General features: G+C 35.5%; 2 protein-coding genes across 2 annotated transcripts; one reads left to right on the top strand and one right to left on the bottom strand.

The window, feature by feature from the left end:
- The first annotated feature begins 4,887 nt into the window (after positions 1–4,887).
- LOC132170207 (protein MEI2-like 5) lies at positions 4,888–13,241 on the top strand. Its single transcript, XM_059581094.1, has 13 exons — positions 4,888–5,148; positions 6,781–6,823; positions 6,913–7,056; positions 7,135–7,604; positions 9,116–9,274; positions 9,366–9,482; positions 9,591–9,742; positions 10,340–10,431; positions 10,568–11,519; positions 11,615–11,699; positions 11,818–11,886; positions 12,104–12,283; positions 12,554–13,241. Exons 2-13 carry the CDS (start codon positions 6,793–6,795, stop codon positions 12,680–12,682), a joined length of 2,580 nt encoding a protein of 859 aa, XP_059437077.1. The 5' UTR covers positions 4,888–5,148; positions 6,781–6,792; the 3' UTR covers positions 12,683–13,241.
- Positions 13,242–14,323: 1,082 nt separating this feature from the next.
- LOC132170210 (phytochrome E) lies at positions 14,324–21,336 on the bottom strand. Its single transcript, XM_059581099.1, has 4 exons — positions 18,941–21,336; positions 17,339–18,146; positions 16,354–16,647; positions 14,324–14,914 (listed from the first exon to the last, which is right to left on the bottom strand). Exons 1-4 carry the CDS (start codon positions 20,991–20,993, stop codon positions 14,677–14,679), a joined length of 3,393 nt encoding a protein of 1,130 aa, XP_059437082.1. The 5' UTR covers positions 20,994–21,336; the 3' UTR covers positions 14,324–14,676.
- Between the last annotated feature and the right edge of the window lie 1,213 nt (positions 21,337–22,549).

The raw sequence follows: 22,549 nt of genomic DNA, 5'->3' as shown, positions 1-22,549 counted from the left end.
TTAAATAAAACTCAGTCCTAATCTTTTTAAGACATTATAATTTTAGATTTGTTGAAATTTGAGAGAAAATTCAAATACAATAATCACTAATTACCAAGTGGGATGTTTGATACCTAGCTATCCTACACATGTCCGCACAAGGGAAAGAAAATTTGAACCAATAACTTTCACTTCATGGAGCGTATCCTCAGATAAAAAAAAAAATTAAAAAAAAAAAAAAAACTCAAAATGCAATATCTGGTTCAAAACCATTTATCATATAGTTTATAGTTTATGGTGAACCTAAAGCAAAATTATATTTTCAATTCAAAAAGAACCGGAGAGTATCCAATCATTTGTATAGCAAGGGTAAAATTGTCATTTCACATATATTTTTTTTTTTTTGACAATTCTATCACTGTGATATAAATGACAGAATACTCACATATTCATTTAAACGGAAAAGTATCATAGTTGGAACCTAAAGAAACTCGTTTAACATAAATTATAACCATAAAATTACGTGTTGTATCGGATTTAGGAATTGCGAGATAAAATTCCAACGTAGGACACGTGTGGGATTGTTGGGAATGGGCAGGGGATCCAGATTGAGTAGATATTTGTGAGCAGTAAAGGAGCTAGCTTAGATACTGGAGTCAGAAAGGAAAGAGAATAATGGTGTGAGAACAAAAGCATCCTTCCAAGTTCCAACTTCCCAAGTACGTGAGTGGACCGAGTGATGATGAAAGCAATAGCCACGAGTGACCTCAACCCTCGGATCCACTCAAAGACAATACACCTGTTTGAATTTTGAAAAAGACCCACCACGTATACTTTGATAAAAATATTATTCTAAATAAATTCTTTTTTCTTTTTCTTTTTCTTTCTCTTTCTCTTTCTCTTTTGAAGTTTTCTTATTTTACGACACATGCACCTTTATCTCCCTCTCTCTCTTTCTTGAGTATAATTAAGATTTTGGAAAGAGTAAACTTAACTCTCAAGTTTGAGATGATTTTTAGATTTTTAATATTTTAATTTTTGTAATGTATCTCTTAAACTTTTAAATTTTTACAATTTAACTAATTTTATTCCAAAATTTTTATATTGCTCCTAATTTTTTATTTTTTATAAAAAAAAAAATTAAAAAAACAATTCGGGTTGGCCGTAGACACCCCTTTGGCCACCTGGCCATTTTTGCACCACCATTTTTTTTTATATATAAAAAATAAAATATTAGGGTAATATGAGAATTTTAGGATAAAATTGGTCAAATTGCAAAAATTTAAAAGTTTAGGAGGGTGCATTGCAAAAATTGAAACATTAGAGGTCGAATTGAAAATCACCCCAAACTTTTTTTTGGGGTAGAGGGGGGTAAAGTGCAATTTTCCCTAAGATTTTTAATAGTTAAATTTATCATAAAGTAAATGTTAAAAGATAAATTTTTATCTCACCGATCTTTAATTTGTTATATATTATGTTTTCTTGAAAAAATTATGAAGTGAAAATAAGTGGAAGCAATATAGAGAAAATAACACAAGAATTTACGTCCATCACTCGGAATACCTTATGGGTTATATTGTGCTCATTAACTTAATTTGTCTACAATATATAGTGCATAAATACAAGTATAGTAATCAAATCATCTCAATATTTAATTACAATCAGCCCATAAATAAAAAATATTTGAATATTAACCTAATTATAAAATATACGAAAAATATTATATATTTTCTGTATATTCTAACATGTTTTATGTTGGTCCGAGTGTTTGTTCTTTACTTTTTTCCCTAATAATCTACTCCATATTACAGAAAAGTTTTTTTTTATTTTTATTTTTTGGGGGATAATTATATGTCAACAATGGCTAGTCATTGGACTAAATAGTTTCAAAAAATGCATAGATGGGGTTACGGAGCATGAAATGCATTTTCTTTGGCAATTTTGATAACGTTTATTTGGTTCTAATACAGATTAGAGGAGGCTGAGGCTATAAAACAAACCAATTTCCTGAGCCCCGACCTCTTAATTGTTACCACGTTTACCACGTACATCTCATTAGGTTGACTTGGCATTGTTTATCGGATCTTAAATCACCCATTACTAAAAATAATAATAATCAATAACTGATAGACATTGTTACACCAGTCCAATAAAATGGTAGGGTGTGATAATAATGTGATTTATAACATTGCTCTCACGGGTTATATAAAGATATTACAATTTTTTTTATAAATTGACGTAAATATAGACGGGTATTAGACTTACGTCCAAATTCCAGCTATATCCCCAATAATATATCCCAAAGGCAAAAGGGTAATCGAGCTTCCAAGTATACAATGAGAAAACCTCTATGCTTTAAGCTTGAGCCAAAGAAGCCAGAGACACCACGAGAAAAATTTAAGTTTACTTTTCCATTTCATTCCTTTTAAGGAATGATTTCTTAAGAATAATAAACGTGGGGTTTCCATTTTTTTTTTTGTTTATCAAAACCTCATAAACATTCCATTATTTATTTATTTATTTAGGAATTAAGTCACATCACTAAGAGACCACTTGTAAAATTACCATTCCTTGGTAATAAATTGAATTTTATGACAACAAAATTAATTAATACTTAAAATACAACTTTTAGTACAATAACTTCACAAATTAAGGTTAAACTCCACAATTAGTAAAATAATTAACAAGTGTATTACTAATTAATTAAATTAATAAGTCGTATTTTTTTAATCATTTAATTAATTATAGATGGTCACGCCAATTTATAATAAAAGTTAATGCCTATAACAAGACTATTATTTATGGATTGAGATTCCCTAAGATTTTTTAAAATATAAGATTCTCATATTTTAAAATTTGAGCTCTCAGTTTCATCTGACTGTCTAAACAAATGCAGATGTTTGTGTGTTATTGAGGTAATTAATTTTTGTTTTCAATATGTCAAATTCACTTATTTCGATAACACAAACTTTTGCATATGTGTAGAACGTTAGATGAAATAGATGACTCAAATTTTAAAAGGTAAGAATCTCATATTTTAAAAAATCTGAGGGGTTTTCAAGAGGTAACTTAATCGGCTGTGAACCACATCTAATGAAGCGGATGCCACTAGTTCGAATCTCCTCTCCCCTCTCTCCCTGTTGACATGTCAAAAAAAAAAAAATCAAGAGAATCCAAATCTATTATTTATTGGTCATCCTAACAATTAATAAAGCAATTTAATGACTCTAGTACAAAAACTAGTAATTGTTTTTTATTTTATTTAAGGGAATTTGAAGAGCACAAGTTGACTAGGGTTCCGTGAAATACTTAAAGATCAAGTGTGAAAGCAGAGAAAGAGGAAGGTCCATTGAATAAACCAATTGATGACACATGGAATATTCCTAGTATAAATTAAAAGCTTCCATTTATTTTTTAAGTAATTATTTTAACTCATGTTACTTTATGCCGGGCCAACAACCACCACCCATTTCCTCCTCTCTCCCAACAAAAAATAGGAAAAAATTTAAAAATTTAAAATTTAAAATTAAAATAAAAGTTTTATACCTTGTACCATTTTGTTGCTGATAAGCCAACATGAATTCTAGCATTCATCACATCATTGCCTATTTATTCTACTTTATATATGTGTATATGTGGTTAGCTATAATTTGAAGAAAAAAGGGTTTGAAGAATCGAATGCGAGAGAAGAGAAAGATAAAGATTCGAGAACGATATATGGAGAGTTTACGCAATGTTGATCGCATAGTCAAATTTAATTAAAAAATAGCTACAAGACAAGTGAAAATGGTCGGAGACTTGATGGAGGTTGCTAGTAGGATAACTCTATGATGCGTTTAAGTCAACAAAATTAATTCTATAATGCTCAAAACAAGAGCTACATTTTTTTTTTCATCCAAATTAAGCAAATGAGTATTTATGTATGATGATATGACATTTCCTTATATAAAAGTGTTCACTAATGAGTCTTGGCTTCAACTGGATTTTGAGTTAATTGAATTTAAGTTGGATTGAAATCGCGACGTAATTATCTCAATACTACAATTGCGACATTCTTTTAATCAAGAATTACCGTCTTTATTTAACCCGGCATTATGCTAATGTGGCTAGTCGAACCATATTGGTTTTCCTTTCAGGTCGAATCCTATCATCTATTCTCCGCTCTATTCCTTTAAGTCGGCCTTCATAAGCTCAATCAATTTGACCCCAATACAAAGTAGGCACATTCTCAACATGTTATCAAGCTTATAGTCAAATATATATATATATATATATATATATATATATATATATTTTAGGTGTTCTATAATGGTTCTATGTGGGGAATTGGTTATATATATATATTTTAGGTTGTTGAGTAAATAAGAAATGAAGAAAGCACAAGACCTCAGGTGTTCTATAATGGTTCTATGTGGGGAATTGGTTGCAAATGGAGAATTTGTCCTATGTGCCTGTCTTGTCCTGCAATGTTCTTCAAAGTGGCTATAATTAGCATGTTATAATTGTAATCTTTCACCCTTAAAAAATCAATTTTTCTTTTTTCCAAGTAATCCAAGGTGCAATCATAAAGGGTAATTGCATCTTTTTAAATATTCAAAACCCAAGTTTTAGCTGACGTGGCCAAATATTATCCTCCTTTATCTCGTACCAAAACCCATTAATGTCCCTCTTTTTTGGTCAAAATTACCATCATCCCTGAACAGTGGCATATTCACCAGATGCCATTAAGTCAATACTGCTGCAATTAAGGTCAGAATCAGGGTCACTGTCCAGATAAGCATTTATCCAAATCCAATTTTCTTCTTATTATTATTATTTATTTAATAATCAAATCTTTTTATTTTTTGGACACCAAAATCAATTTAAATAGAGTTGAATCACCCACCCTTCCCAGAAACCCAACTCTCTCTCTCTGTCTCTCTCTCTCTCTCTCTCTCAATCATTCTCTGCTTCTTTTCACTCCTCTCGTCCAATCATCGTCAGGCTCTCTTTCTCTCACAAAAAATCCCATTGGGCTAGAGAGAGAAACAAGCGCAAGTACTAACAAAGACTTGCATTCCTCTCTCTGATCCTGAAGAGTTATTTTTCTTTCTTTCTTTCTTTCTTTCTTTGTGACAATCTATTTCCTCTGCCAGGGTCTAGGGTTGGCTGGGTCGGTACCTCTTTGTGGTAATTACTCTTGTATCTCTCTCCCTCTCTCTCTTTTGGGTTAATGCTAAATCTTGTTGCTGTGAATTTGTTTCGTGGGTTTGATCGAATTGGTTTGGAAAGTGGGTTTCTTTTTTTAAATTCGAAGTTTTTGTTTTTTTTTTTTGGGTTTCGGAAGTACTGTTGGGACGGTAGATTTTGCTTTTTTTTTTTTATTTGTTTTGGATTTTGCTTTACCTTTTGGGTCGAATGGAAAGTTGGGGTTTTTTTTTATTGTTGTTGGGTCTGTTTGGTAGTTTTGATCACTTACTATTCTATAACAGTTTGTGAAACTGTGAACTTTGGTGGTTACCTTACGACATCTCTCGTTGGTGTGTGCGTGTGGTTGTTACACATACATACACACACTCAAGACATATTTGTTTTATGTTTTATTTATTTTTTTGATAAGTATATTTGTTTTAATTTTTATGGTAGTTTTTTTATTGTGTTTGTATTTTTTTTTTTTGGTGGTTGAAGTATTTGCTATCCATGTGTTAGTGTTGGCAGATTATATCTGGGCTACTCATGGCTGTAATCTTCCGTTACTTTTAGAGTCTTTTTAGATTTCATACATAGCCACTTGAAAATGACTATAAAATTACACTCTCAAATCCTGAACTGGAAACTTCTATAGATGTAAAGCTTCAATTTGATGCATTGTCGATATTTGGAATAGCGTGCTTATGTGCCATTCGGTTGTATGGAAATGTTGTGAGGAATTGAATTTGGTGGGTTCTTGGTGCCAATTCTACTTCTTGGTTGCTTTAAATAAGAGTTGGAGTTTTACGTTTTTGTTACACACCCTGATTAGTGAAGGTAATTCCATAGCAGAAACAAGAATTTTGAGTGTTTCCGAGCTGGAATCCTGAAACTAGTTTGAGGCGCTTCATCCTCACACAAACTTAAGTAATTCACATTGTTGGGCTTTGTAGAGAAGTTTGAAAGTTATGCTTGAATGTAATTATATTTTATATCAAAGTGGCATTCCTTTTTCGTGTTTGGGATTTAATAAGATAGAGAACTATTGTGTTTTTCTTGGAATTGCTGTATTGCTAGATTGGTTTTCTTGCACTTGTAGTTCTGGGATTTTTGTTATTAGGGTTGTGACTCTGCACTGACCCTTTTTATTGGGATAGTAGCACGAATAACAGCTTAAAATAATTTAAGTATTCAGTTGAAAAAAAAACCCCTGGAGTTTTGCATGCTGGAGTATATTAATTTATGAGTGAATATGTGGCCGTTGTGGTAGTTTTATTATTTTTAATTTTTGTTTTGTATTTTGGATTTTTGTATGATCCCTGAAGTTATAAGGATTTATTAATTTATTCTTTCTACTCAGTCGTACCTTAAAATTTCCATAGTTTTCATACTTGCCAAGTTTTCTGGTTCCTCTAGTGTGCTGCTATTAATCATGGTGGTTGAGTACACCAAGAGTTCATCATGTGTGGTGGCTGCTTGTACTAACTTCGCTTTGCATTTCCCAGAGGATCTGTGATCTTGTCTTCCTAGCTAGTCTCAGTAATAGTTTAATTATTAGTTTTTAAGTTCTGAGTATCATTTATTTATTTAGTTATTGCAGAAGTTTAACTTTGCTCATTGTGTTTTAAGCAGAAAGGTGATGCAATGAATCAGTTTTCAAACCATTTCCCTTCAGGTAACTTTCTAAAATTGCCCGTAATGTTATGCGGATGGTAGATCAAGTACAATTTCTGATTGACAAGTCTTGTGAACTATTTGTGATAGGTCCTACAAAGATTCCGCCAATAAATATTCCCAAGGAGGCAGGAAGTGGTGCATGGGGGACTTTATCTGGATCTGATGCTTACTATGCCTCAAGTGATGCTACCCTTTTCTCAAGTTCATTGCCTGTTCTTCCTCATGAAAAATGTAGGTGTTGGTGATTGCTTACAGATTTTATATGCGGTTTCATTATGTGAATTCTTACTTTATTTTTCCAACATGCAGTGAACTTGAATGAAACAGAACATGGTTGTCAGCCTGTGGATTATGCCCCATCTGGCTTAAAGAAAATCGACCAAGATGTGGAGGGTAATGATTCACTTGAAGACCTTGAAACTCATGCAATTGGAAGCTTGCTCCCTGATGATGAGGATGAGCTTTTAGCTGGCATAATGGATGATTTTGACCTAAGTGGGTTGCCTGGTTCATTGGAGGATTTGGGAGAGTATGATTTCTTTGGTAGTGGAGGAGGTATGGAGTTGGAAACTGATCCACAGGAGAGCTTGAGCATGGGAATGTCAAAGATCAATTTATCTGATGGGGTTATTGGGAACGGGATACCTCACTATGCTATTCCAAATGGCGTGGGAACTGTTGCTGGAGAACACCCATATGGTGAACATCCTTCCAGAACATTATTTGTTCGGAATATTAATAGTAATGTCGAGGATTCAGAACTAAGGGCACTCTTTGAGGTAATTTAAGTTAGGGAGATCTCCTCTTTGTATAATTCGTAGTATCTGTTTTTGTTTTATCATGATTTGAGATAGTTTCTTCCTCTGATTTAGAACTGCAAATTCATAGTTGGTTATGCTTAACGAATAAAATTTGATGTTTCACATGCTCATCCAAAAAAGAACTTGATCTTGCCTGAAACTTTGTTGATTTCATTAGTGGGTCAATTTTCCATGATTTCATTGCTTGAAGCCTTTTTGTTGGATTTCTTGTGGTGTCTATAGTTCTTAAGGTTTGAAAACTATTTTCAATGAGCTGCTAATCATTTAATAGATTTAATGTTTTAGCCTTTTTCATGTTCTCTTCATTCCTAGTGATGTAATTGTTCATTCACTCTGCCTATATTTCTGTTTTACATGGTTTTGCAGCAATTTTGTCCCAGTGCAAGATGCACATCCTGATTTTGAAATACTAAGGAATGTAGTGCCTTATTTTGTTGTATAATATGAAATAAATGTCGGTCTCTGGCATATAGAATATATTTTTGTGAATAAGTTTTAAATGCTTTTAGGACTTATCCTTGGGGGCCATGTTACAAGGACTTGGGTAGGGTGTTGGGTGCAGAAATTGATTAACTATTAGAATTGCACTTCCTTAACCCCAAGGGGTTGGCCTAGTGGTTGAGGCTTGTGGTCTTAGGGAGTATCACCCCTTAGATCCTAAGTTCGAGACCTACTAGGTGCAAACTCCCCCTTGGGCCACACCCCCTGATGTAAAAACCAGCGATTTGCCTTGATTCATGTAGGGAAACTTCCGAGTGTGGTACATGGGTCAACGGTTTACTTTGTAAGGGTGGGTTGAAGGGCCCTACCTTGTTGAGGTTCCTTGTCATAAAAAAAAAAAAAGAATTGCACATACCCTTGCATCTTGCATTGACATGGTTATGTGAACAGTTTTAGTAGCATAAAATGGGGCGCATAAGTCATTATTTGTTAGTTTTCCTGCTCTATCACACATCCCCGTCAACTTCATTGTTAACTTCCCTTTATATGGGGTTTATGGGTGCTTATCTACCCATTATATAACCATGCATGCATGCTTTTGCAAAGTATTGGCTGTATTTACCTTGTTCGACATGGCATATTTGCTGTTGTTAGCAGATGCATTTCATGTGAAACATAGGGGAAAAAAAGCTCAATTATTAAACTTTGATTGATCTGACTCAAACTATGATTTTTCAACTTCGGTTGTTATTTCTGCCGAAAGAAATGTAACATTGGTGGATCAAAGTATGTTTTCCTTCATTACTTGCTAGCATTTAAATTTATAAGCGGTTTCCTAAATTGTTGGGCCTTGACACTCGATTTTTGAATTCTAATGTTGGGTGAAGAACTGGTTAGTTAGGTCTGAGTTTCAATTCAGGGTAATTTTATTCTTCTTTAGCTGAGTGCTAATACTTCTGTGCCTTTGCTGTATAAATTATGGTGGTAAATAAAGTTATTTTTATTTCATTCTTCTTATTGTTTTGTAGCAATATGGCGATATCAGAACACTGTATACTGCATGTAAACATAGGGGTTTTGTGATGATATCTTATTATGATATCCGTGCTGCTCGAACTGCCATGCGTGCATTACAAAACAAGCCACTGCGACGGAGGAAACTTGACATTCACTTCTCAATTCCAAAGGTTTTGAGACATTTCCAATTCCTACTTATTTGTTGATATGTTTTTGATTATCATATCATTTGTTGTTTTCTTTTTTGTTGCATCACACCAGGATAATCCATCAGACAAGGATATTAATCAAGGAACTTTGGTAGTTTTTAATTTGGATCCATCAGTTTCAAATGAAGATCTCCGTCAAATATTTGGGGCTTATGGCGAGGTCAAAGAGGTGATAGGTTTACATTTTCAGATTGTTGCTTTCCTCATTTTCATTCAGGCATTTCTTTTGCATTTATGGTTAACCACTGTGCAATTTGGTACTTAATGTACAAAGCAGATAAGGGAAACACCACACAAGAGGCATCATAAGTTTATTGAATTTTACGATGTTAGAGCCGCAGAAGCAGCACTTAAGTCATTAAATAGGAGTGACATAGCTGGTAAACGCATAAAGCTTGAACCTAGCCGTCCTGGTGGAGCTCGTCGAAAGTGCGTTTTCTAATATGCTTGATTTTCACATTTTGAATGTTATAACCTTTCGAAAGTAGTGATTCTCATATAATAGTATTTTTTCTTTACTTTCTAGAAAGCAGTTCCTTGCTTCGTTTTCTGTAACAATTGTCTAGCACTAATTGCGTGCAAAAAATAATGGCTCTTTTTGGGGAATCAAACTCTGGTAGTTTAGGTCGCCCATCAAACCCTATATTTAAGTTGCAGCGGCTCTGCTTGGACAGAATAACTTACAATATTCGGGTTTTTGTTTCTTGTCTTTGCTCATAGTGAGAATTTATTTTTTGGATGCATTGAACATCCCTCTAAAAAGGGACATGTAAGCAGTTAGGAAGTGGAAACTGATGGAAATGAGAACTATTGTTGTCATGGGAGTGCGGTAGTCTCTTTTTGTGTTAACTCTTGGTGTTTCCTTGATACTTGGCATTTTTTTATATCTGGTACTTTGGATTATTAAACTCACATCATCCTGATTGCTAATGTTTTATTTTTGAAGAATCTTTTCCCTTTATTTTTCTTGCTTTATTATTAGTGAAATATGCAGATGATTGATGTTACCATTTGTTGTACTTTTAGCTTGATGTTACAACTGAATCAAGAGCTTGAACAAGATGAGTCTCGGAGTTTTCGGCATCAAGTGGGTTCACCAATTGCCAACTCTCCCCCTGGTAGGTCCTTTGTGATGCTCTTTTGAGATCAGAGTAGTCTTGCGCATATACAGTTTGAGTTAGTGATTTTTCGATCCTGTTTCTTTTTTAATTGTTATTTCCCTGACAACTGAGGTCAAAGCAATGTTCATGACAGGTAACTGGGCACAGTTTAATGGCTCTATTGAACATAATTCTATGCAAACTATTAGTAAATCCCCTGGTTATAGTACCATGAGCCCAACAACTGGCAACCATTTGCCTGGATTGGCTTCAATTCTGCATCCTCAACTATCAAACACTGTTAAGATTGCTCCTATTGGCAAGGACCTAGGAAGGGGTAGCCATGTGGACCACATGTTTACCAGTACAAGTTCAGCGTATGAAGCTGCCTTGCAACAGTCGCATTCATTTCCAGAACCCAAGTTGGGCCAGTACAATCAAGCAATGTCCTCTTTTGGCCCTTCAACTTCAAATGGATCTGGCATGGAAACATTATCTGGGCAGCAGTTTCTCTGGGGAAGTCCAAATCCATACTCAGAGCACACCAATTCTTCAGCTTGGCCAAGACCAACTGTGGGACATCCATATACATCTAATGGCAAGGGTCATGCCTTTCCCTACTCTGGCCGGCCTGGCTCTTTGCTTGGCTCATCCCATCCACATAATCATCATCATGTTGGATCTGCTCCATCCGGTGTTCCTCTTGAGAGGCACTTTGGTTTCTTTGCGGAGTCACCAGAAACTTCATTTATGAGTCCTGTTGCTTATGGAGGCATGGGTTTGGGCGCTAATGATGGAAATTTTATGGCAAATATGGGCGCTCGTGCTGCAATTAACCCTGGCATTAGTATACCAGGGAGTATATCTGAAAATGGTTCATCAAATTTCAGGATGCGGTCCTCGCCCAGGCTTAGCCCTGTGTTTTTAGGTAATGGTCCATACCCAGGACTGTCACCGACCAGTATGGAGGGTTTGACTGAGCGTGGGCGGAACAGAAGGGTCGAGAACCAAGTTGATAGCAAGAAACAGTTTCAGCTTGACTTGGATAAGATTAAAAGTGGGGAAGATACTCGAACAACTTTAATGATAAAAAATATCCCAAATAAGTAAGACTTTACCTCTATGATCTGTTATCCGTAATTGATATTTACATTGTTGGATGCCTAGTTATAATGACTTTTGTATTGTTATTGTCCTACAGATACACCTCGAAAATGTTGCTAGCTGCTATTGATGAAAACCACAGGGGTACTTACGATTTCCTCTATCTGCCGATTGATTTCAAGGTAATTATATTTGGTGTTCTTAAGAAGTTTTAACAATACTTTCTAGTTTATATTCTGCAGTATAGTCATCAATTCTTCTTCAATTGGAACTGATTGGCATTACTTTTTGTTGGTGCAGAATAAATGCAATGTGGGCTATGCATTTATCAATATGTTGTCTCCTTCTCACATTATTCCATTCTATGAGGTTTTATTTTTATGCTCTTTTTTTAAGGTCTTTTGGGATCAGTTCCTTGGGTTCTCTCTTTATCATGGTCCCCTCCTATTTCTTTTACCTCTAAATCTTTGTTTTGGTGTAGCAACTGATGTAGTCCTTGCTTGCTAGTAACTAAAAAGGGCTTCCCAGTGAGTGAAGTACTGAAAAACAAATTGTAGATCTCTTTAATGTTTCTAATTTTGTGCAGGCATTTAATGGGAAGAAGTGGGAGAAGTTTAATAGTGAGAAGGTTGCTTCCTTGGCATATGCTCGAATCCAGGGAAAGGCAGCCCTTGTCACACATTTCCAGAATTCAAGCTTGATGAATGAAGATAAGCGCTGCCGCCCGATCCTCTTTCACTCAGAGGGTTCAGAGGCTGGTGATCAGGTAATAAAACTAATAACTGCATAAAAGGCAATTGGATTGTGCTTAATTATAGTGATATCAGTTTTGACTCATGGAACTCTTGAAGTTTCTAAAATTTGTAGTTTGCTGGAATTTCCTTGATATATTTTTCTCTCAAGTCTACTAAAGTGATATGACTAATTGATAATTATCTGTAAATCAATTTCAATCAGCACTGGCAGTGTGCTCTAATTGGTCAAGGTAGATCATGGCTTTTGCTGATCATTTCTTCATATATTTGTTTCTATGTAGATCATTCTGGAACATCTTCCCTCCAACAGTCTGAACATCCAGGTCCTCAAGCCAAACGATCTGCACTCGGTTGAGTATTCAGGAAGCCCAACAAAGGATGGCTCTGGTGAGAGGCCAGAGAATTTTTAAGAGTATCCGATGCAGATCGTGCTCAGCCCAAACTGATCGTGGCTGCGAATTCTAACTTTTGCGTATATAATCAAGTGTATCAATTTTTAGGAAGGAGTGAATCCCGTAGACGAAAAAGAGAGAACTAAAAGAGGCATGGAAATTTTGTACTGTAGTACTTCCCTAATTTTGCTAGAAAGCATTGGAAGAAGCTGTAGAAGCACTTTGGTGATGTGCAATAGCTTGATATATGAGGAAGGAGCAAAGGTGAAGTACCAGTGAACTGAATTATGGTAAATGTGCCTGATTTTGCCTCGTTTTTGCTTGTCATTTGGGGTTGGATAACTTATTAATCTGCTGCATATATGGTGTTTATATGGGTAAAAGTAACAGTTTTTTGAGGGTTGGCGATTTAACATGGGCCACAAAATTGTATAGTGGGGAGAAGAACAGAATTTTTTTTTTTTTTGGAGTTTCAGTCTTATGTATTGGGTATTCCTGAAATGGAAATTCGCAATGTATGTTTAACATGACATTGTACAGACTGTTGCTGCTATAATGCATGCTTGCTTTTTTTTTTTTTTTTTTTTTCTACAACGTTCAAATAAACAGAAGTATTGCCTGGGTAGAGCCACAGTACTGACTCAACTGTTTAAGGAAATGTGTTGAAGAAGAAACCCTACATCTCATCCTATATGAATCATGATTTTTGTTTATGCTGTATGAAGCACACTGTTCTTCGGCATAGCTACTGCTTTCCATGCCTATGTTGGTTCCCAAAACAATTACATCAAGAGTGTAATTTTTATGTAATTTGTTAATTTGAAGGGTGACTATGCTTCTCTTGTCGCTCAAACTATTACTCGACTTGCAGTATCCTTTCTAAATTTTAAAATTTACTAATTTAAAAAGCCTTTATACTCTAGGAATTTTTTGCTAAATCTGACAATTGTGACCTAAAATGACAATAATACCCATTCAGATAAAAAAAAAAAAAAAAAAAGCCAGAAACGGGTACAGTAGTCTGTCAGTGTCTAAAAAGGTCGCCTACTCTTTTAGAAGAATTTAGAATAATGTTCTAATGGGAAACACAGTAAATTGGATATAATAATTTGAGGGAGAATATAATTTCTCCTAAATTTTATTAATTATTTTGCTTACGAGATAGTTAAACAACCATTAGCTTAGAGGCTTAGTCAAATTACAGTGGGTGCTGCTTTTGGGGGGAGGGGAGGGATTGCACCGAGAGTTGGATCCATCTTTCTCTGTCAGTGTACTCGCATCTACAATCTTACAAATTGTAACAATACTTCATTCAAACTAATCTATACTTCTTTTCTTCGTTTAGACCCCTCCCGTATGGCCTCCTACACGCCTAGGTAGGATTGTCATAATTGGTCTCCCTAACTTACCCTTTTAATTAGAAAAAAAAAAAAAAAAAAACAAACTATACTTGTCGAGTAATTAGTCTCCCAATTTACAATCACAGGAACAAATTCCTTTATTTTATCATCGTGTAATTTTTGATTATTGATATTGTTCTTTGCTCTCTTTCCCAGAGACAGTTGATATCATGATCTAAAAGGTACCATTCTCCATCCTTTTGACAACGATTGCAACAGCTCAAAATGAATAGCCTGAAGACGACAAGAAAAAGAAGCATTGATGCTAAAAAAGCTTGCCACAGTTTGCGAAGATTACAGCTTAGATTCTTCAAAAGAAAGACTGTAAAGGTAAACTTAAACAGACATTCATACTACACTCCTCCAATATTTAACCTGACACATTGCCTCCTACACATCTATTTAGACAGGAGAATATATTTACACATATTAACACTAAAATTTTACACATTGCCAGCATATAACGAAGAAACAGTTGGTACATGGGAAGGAGTTATTTTTGACAAACCATGAAGGGTTTACGAGAATTTTCTCAACACAGATAGCCATAATTGAGGTGCCAGTGCAGATAATCTTCCTGACTCCTTTTAAGAGTGGTTCAGGAAAGTTGGGTCATCCTGCTTTTAACTGCCTGTTACCCTCTTTAGCTTTCTTTGCTTGTTTAAGTTCAAGATCAATGAGGAAATAACATTTATTATGCTCTCTAACATAATGAACCTGACCATTCATCCTGTTGAGAAGTTTCCGAGAGAGGTTGAGACCTAAGCCTTCCTGTGTTGTCCACTGGTTTCCTCCCTCAAACATGTCTTGGATAAGAGCAGAAGGAAGGCCTTGGCCAGGGTGACTCATTCTACATACACATGCAAAATGAAATTTTAGTCTGCATGAATCTTATTTCTGTCATAGTGATTATGATAAGACTCATAGGAAACAATGAGATTAAAAAGCACAAATACAAGGTTATCATTGCATAAAGTGGTGTAAAAGATACCAGGGAAGCACAAAATGTAATGTTAGGAGTTTTCTCTATTGCTTTCCTGCTTGGAGCTAAATTGAGTATCATGTGCAGGATGGATTATTCACTTTGAAGCTTTGGAGAAGAAAAAATGCGATATTGTTTACTATAGAATCCCATTTTGAAGTTTTTAACTGGAACTAAAAGATATCTGAAGATTGATGCATGAGAAACAAGTTGACAATGTATGTCCCTGACCTGACTCCCTCCGACACCCAAACCCACAAAAAAAAAAAAGAAAAAAAAAAAGAAAAAGAAAAAACTCGAGCACATTTTCTCAATATCTTAAAAAGCAGTCTTAGTGTTTCTGTGAAGGCAGTTAACGGCGATTCATAACATTAGACGGGACAAGCTAAATCATAAAAATGAAATTACAGTCTGAAGCCAATCATAATTGGGAAAGGCAAAGGTAATGGAGACACAACCTAATTTCTCAATGCAACAGCCTAACTTTTGGAGTATATATGGACTTACGAGGTCTTACCTATATGGAAATAGTTCTAGTAAATAAAAGATAACAAAATTGAAAAGGGGTAATTTTGGTGGAACTGGTGATAAGGAGAGTTATAAAAAGGGTGTTTTTCTTACACGATGTCTGGTAATTTTGGCCCTTAATGACAGGTTTCCTTCAGTTATTGCACAACACTCTTGCTTCTTTGCTATGAGGCAAGAAACCCCTTTTTGACTTTCTTGGATTTCTTGCATTACTGTTGTGTTCTTACTTTTAAATGTAACAAAAACATTATGATTTGCCTATATGATTCAAATGAATATCTGAATCTGTTTTTGCAATCCTGGGATATTGCTTGGAGTTTTGCACAGGGCACATTAAACTGAAAGACATCGAGGCCATGCTACCTCAATGAACTGCAAGGATGGGCAAACCAAAGGCTTCCAACTGACAATATGAATCATAAACTAGGCGAGATGGTTATTATCCATTAAAAAAAAAAAATCATCTGCAATGGGTGCATGAGTCGCAAGACTTCTATTTTGACAATGACAAGATACAAAATTCTTTTGGCTGGATATATCTTGAATGTAAGGCCTAAACATGCGAGTGATGTCTCCACTCCCTTTCTGTTCTTACAATGAAATATATTTAAGAAATACATTTAAGTATTTTAAAATGGAGAAATTGGATTAAATGGATAATAGGATGAGAGTTGCAACTCCTTAAAAGGTCATATATTAACTCAACAAGTAGTTTATAATGCAATAAACACAGCATCAAGTAAAATATTCATAAATGAACTTAGTTGTGGTTGGGGTACCTGAATTGTAAACGAATAAATTCATTGCCATCCTGTATAAGCTTCAAACCAGGTGAAATTTTGATCTGCACCCAGCCATCAGGAGAAGGTGTATGATGCACCACATTAAGCAAGAAATCTGCCAGGACCAGTTGAAGCCTAATTTTATCGCCATATAGAGATAGTGTTCTCATTTCATCTGGAACCTCATGAAAAAGCTGTAAGCTCCTTTCTCTCAGCAAGATCATGACTTGACTAACAATGGCATCCAAAACATTTCCCAAGAGAAATTCTTCCATGTTTAGCTGCGAGCTACTGCCGTAACCAGGATAAGATATTGGACTATTAGGAGTAATTGTTGCAGAGGTTCATCATCATGGCAAACAATGACTAATGTGGGGTGTCTATTGAGAGTGGTTTCTAGGTGTGTGATTACTGTAATAATGGTTTGAGGAAAAAAATGATGAGATAACAACTATTTTATAATAAAAGGAGGAATGTATTTCTAACGATAACAACACTAAGTAATAGGAAAAAGAGAAGCAATTTACATCATGAAAGAAACTAGTGTTAATGAAAAGACAAATCTCAACCATAAATGTAATAGGAAATGAAGGAAGAACAAATTTGGTTAGCTTTTCTTATGTTATATATGTAGTCAGATTTCTTAAGGCGTGGGAGCTTGAATTCTGGTCCAAAACAAATGGGTCTGAAGAAGTACAATACTGATTTCACTCCCCTGATCCTCTCAACCAGGGTTCTTATTTTATTTTATTTTTTTAATTTTGGGGTTGATATATGAAACTCAACTGTACGCAATTTCCTTAAATTCAAGTATGTATTCCTCTGACCTTAATTATCAGACATGTAGATGCCCTGAGAATCAATGAAATTATGCATAAGGTGCCACAATCTCTTCTTTAACAATTATTAGGAACAATTTATTTGCGTTAGAACTTAAGATGTAAAATTATGCATGTCATGGGCCTAAAATGAGAAGACTTACCCTTCCTCCATACTTCTGAAATCCATATCCTCGATGATTGTCATGATCTGTCTTTCACATGCATCACTAATGTCAAGAAATTGCTTCTGATGTTCTGAAACAGTTGTATTTTCGAGGAGTCTGTGGGTAAAGCGAATACCATTTAGAGGATTTTTCATCTCTTGTCGTATGTAAGCCAACTCCTTCAATTTTGAAAATTCTTCTCTATCCTCTTCCCTGCATCCTTCTAAGGCCAGCTGCAGGTCAGGAACAACAATCTGTAAGAAGCAGAAACAGCCAACTACATTGCCACCTGCATCAGTCCTCTTGTTTGCTGTTAAGAATACCTCTACAAATTTTCCATTTTTATCAAAAAACCCATAAGGGAACTTCTCGGTATCTTGACCACTAATTCCTCGATATAATAAAATCATGAACTTAGTTAGTGTATCTTGACCTTTCAGCTGACAGAATCCTCCAAAGATTTCCCCAGGAAGCATTTTACCCATAACTTCTTCTCTCCTAAAACCAGTTAGTTTTTCCATGGCTGCATTCCATTCCGAGCAGCAGGCATTCTCATCAGAAGCAAATATGGGTGGAATCAATGGATTCAGACTTTGTATGATAGCCTTATAATCCCCTTGCAAACGGATAAACTTATCCATAACTTCTTTCTCACATGTAATATCTTGACCCACAAAGCACACCCCAACAATATTGTTTGTGTAATCCCTGCTTGTGCAGGTATTGGCCATAATGTAAACAATTGACTTTTGCTGATCAAGCCCAAAGTTCCTCAATCTTAACTCTATGTTTTTGTCCTCCTCACCTGGATGATATAGAAGGAGACAAAAAATTATACTATCAGAGAAAAGTTGTGAAAATTGAAGAAGAAAAATAAGCTGAAGGCTAGAGACTTATGAGGCAATATAAAAAGAAAAACATGCAAGACTCCAAACTGCAAGGCACCCCTCATATCTTCACGAATATTTTGGTAGAATAACCTTTTTTTTTTTTTTGATAAGTAGTGTCATATCATAAATAAGGCGTAGAGGGGTGCAACCTTAGTACACAAGGAGATTTTGGTAGAATAAAGGTGTCAGGTGACCTGAAGAACTTTTATTTTTGCAGTCATAAAATTTAAAGTAAAGCTCCACGATACATAGAAAAAAAGAAAAAAGTTTCTTGTGTGCCCCAGATCATTCAATTAATTGAACACAAATTAAAGGTAATGATGATTTATGCATGGCAACAAAGACAAATTCTCACAACAATAAGAGTCATTTGGTTCAACTAACATGGCACTTTAAAGCACTAATGAAAGTAAAGAATGAGTGTGAACTCAGGATTTGATATAAGGCAAAATGCCAGAGCTAATATAGAATGGTCAAATTGATTCATGCAACCACAACATGTAATTAGAACAAACTCTATGGAGTTGAGTTAAATGAATTGGATATTTTACACAATGAGTGATAGTATGTCATAGAAGTTACATCATTAGCAAGCTGTATGCACTATAAAAAGTTACAAATGCAATGTAGTTGACTATGACATTTGATTCAGATAGTAAAAATCAAGCTCAATGACTGTCATTGTTCAATGATGAAAAAAAAGATTTACCTCGCAAAGCTCTGCGTATAAGATATTCAACAGTTTTACGTGAGTCCTCATGAACAATTTCATTGACCAGGGGCTTCCCCATGGCGTCACTAGCTTGCAGTCCTGTCAATTCAGCAACTTTTCCATTCCATCCATTGATGAGACCAGCTGAATCAACCCCAAAAATAGGAACTGTTGCTGACTCAATCAATCTAACCATTTCACATGCCACTGAACTGAGTTCATCCATCCCCTGCATCTCAGTATCATTCTGCTCAATGTTATTTAATGCCTTAGAACTGTTGTCCTCCATATCCTGAAATGAGTCTCTCATAATAAGTTGCAGAGAATGAATAGCATTAATTTCTGAAACCTCCCAAGGCATACTTCTACTTTTTGCTACTTCAAGAAAAGCTATAAATGACGATCTAGGGTGCATTTTTCCGTTGTCATCTTTATCCTCTGGATGATGCTTAGCTCCTCCCCATTTTACTTCCTTTGCAGTGTGAGACCTGAACCAGAACAAGAAATCCTTGGAAGTGATTCTTGCAGTAGCCATGCCACAAACTTCATCACCTAGTAAAGCAGCACCAAGGTAACCAGCATTGGCCAAACTATCAGTACTCAGCCCTGTGGAATCTCCATGATTAGTGAGCAGCCACTCCACAATATCTTTCACCTGTGATTCAGTTGGAGTTACACCCAATGACCAACATTTCCCGCCATAATACAATGCAGCCCCATCACACTTAACTAGATCCATGATACTAGGAGATTGTGTCACAATACCAAATGGGGCATCCCTGAGCAGCATGTCACATAGTAAGGTTTGTGTCCTGAGAATTTTCTTCTCCACCAATTGTGATGCCAATTGAAGCTCCATGTATAGCTGAATTCCAAATGCCTGCATAAGGAACTCACAAGCATAGCGAAGGGGAAAAGGAACATAGCGGGAGGAAGTGTGGTGGCACACGACCAACCCCCAAAGCTTCGATGAGTCATTACCATTGATAATAATTGCCATCGCCAATGAGGCAAGGGAGCCCATATTACCCATATATTGCATGTGGCAGCCATGAGGTGACCGCAGTGTTGAATTGACCAAACAAAGAGGCTGCTTTAGTTCTTTACTTTGAATGACCCTAACGGGATTTGCATGGCAATCACAAATCATCCGCACTCGATTTTGCTTGAATAAGAAGCGAGCAGCTTGAGGGATATCCGTAGCAGGATAATGTAAACCCAAGTACGGTTCTAAATCTGACCTTCTGATTTCAGATACAACTTCGCCATGATCATCATCATGGAACTTATAGACCATAACCCTGTCATACCCAGTGAGCTTTTGAACATCCTCCACAACTGTATCACATAACACACCAATATTTCCCCCCGGGAGTGACTGCAGCCTAGATATTGCCCGCACAGCCAGTTTCTGCGACTGCACTGCCCCCGCAAGGGACAATGCGGGATCACCCGACTGTGCAGGCTCCAAATCAATGACAATTCCCACATCAATTCTATGCAGTATAGCATAAAATGGCTTCTGGATACTCCTAGGGTAGACCCAAATGGGGTTTAACAGTGAAATCTCTCTAGATGAGGCAGCTTTTGTCAACGAAGCCCCCGAAGAAGGGCTAAACAAGGTTCTAGCATCGACCCCAATCAGACCCTTTAATTCTTTTGACTCAAATTGGCTGTCTAAACCCAACAATCGCACGCAATTCTCACTATAACCGATAATTCTAAAAGTGGGTTCCTCAATCGCCAGCATACAACCAAAGGGCTGAATCGTACCACCCCTTTGGATTCGAGACAGATATGCAATTATTTGTTCTTCAGGCACAGATTGTGGAGCATGCAATACTGATCTAGAGTAGTTAAAAGACTTACCAGACACCGCCGACTGCTCAAACTCAGCCATGAGCCCAGCGTCAGCATTGTACTGAACAATTGCTTTGTCTCTTCTGTCGTTGGTGTTGGTGTTGGTGGTGTTGGGCCTCATGATGTTGTTGTTGCTTGCAGCTGAAGACGAGAAGGTTGTTGTGCCTCTCTCTCCGCCTCCCACCCCCATTTTGAGGGCTCTGCTTGATGGGTTTTTCCCAGAAACTCAGGTGGGCATACGAGGAGCTCAAGTAGCTGGATCTTTATCATCACTGTACTTTCTTCTTCTGTTGCTTGATTCTTCTCCTTGTACCTTCTACACGTCTCTTTCATTTTTTGCACCTTGGGGTTATCCTCTAAACGCGCTATCAGCTCCTTCCTAATCAACCCCCCTACCCCTTTTTATGAACTAAATTCTCTTTTTTTTCTTCTTCTGATTAGACTATTATTAGGCGCGCGCCCACACGCACACTCACTCTCTTCCTCTCATTTTTCTCTGGGTCACTCTCTCTCTCTCTCTCTCTCGTTTGTTTTCTCGGAATTTTTTCTTTGTTTCTATTATTCTTAAATTTATTTTTCTCTCTTGCAAAGGCAAAGGTTGTCCATGAGCCGAAATGTGTCCACCGCTCCCACCTCGTCGTCTTCTCGTAACACAACAAAAGCAATGGTTCACAAAGAAAACAAACAAAAAAAAATCTGCTCAACATACTGTGGCTTGTCAGAGATTTTTTTCATTCTTTTATTTTTTTTAGATTTAGTTTTTAGAGGTAGCAATTAGTTAAATAATTAATTAATTTTTAAAAAAGTAATGTCTTTTTCTACTTTTACATTGCTTATATTTTATTTTGAAAAATACTATATATTTTCTAAAATAAATAATTATTTGGAGAGAATATAAAGAGAACACTTAACATTTAAAACTTTTCATGAACGTGTTATTTCATCTAGTTTCAAATGAAACTGCACTTTTAGCATAATATTTTTTACAAATTTACGTGATTATTTATAATTAATAAAATAATTACACGTGTATAATTTATAAGTCAACTACTAATTAATTAAATTAATAAATTAAAATTTTTAATTTAATTATTTAATCAATTATAAATTGTCACATCATTTGGTTAAAATACATACACTTTTTTAAATAAATAAAAAAAGTATTCTAAAGGTGTTGTCAACTGTCATAATCAGGATGTTATCAGAAAGAAAAGAAAAGAAAAGAAAAAAAAAACCAACTATCATAATCAGGATGGACCTAGAAGGTAGTTGGTGGAAGCCATTGGCCCCCTCCACTTCAAATATATTTTTTTAAAGTACATATTTTAGGTCTTTTTATTTTAGCTCTTGAAAAACAAATTTAATACAATTTGATCCCCTACAGTTAACTTTTATATTTGTTAAAAGTACATATTTTAGGTATTTTTTTAATCATTTTAGTTTTAAAAACATTATTTATTAATTTTTTAATTAGATATATGAATACATGTCAATTTTTAGAGGTGCTGGCATGAATTTTTGAATGAAATTTAAACGGAGGTACCATTTTTGTTTTTAGCAATTATCGAGGTACTATCTGTATACCATCTGTCAATTTTTTAAGGCACAAACATAGTCCTCTCAATCCGAGATAGCCTTTCCACTTGTGATAGAATGCTGAAATGGGGTGTGAATGGTGATGTGAATTGTTTGTTCTGCCACAGCAGAATTGAGAGTAGAGATCACTTGTTCTTTGAATGTGGTTTT

The sequence above is a fragment of the Corylus avellana genome, chromosome ca2, assembly GCF_901000735.1.
Source record: "Corylus avellana chromosome ca2, CavTom2PMs-1.0".
NCBI classification, from domain to species: Eukaryota; Viridiplantae; Streptophyta; class Magnoliopsida; order Fagales; family Betulaceae; genus Corylus; species Corylus avellana.
This window is presented reverse-complemented; position numbering and strand designations above follow the sequence as displayed.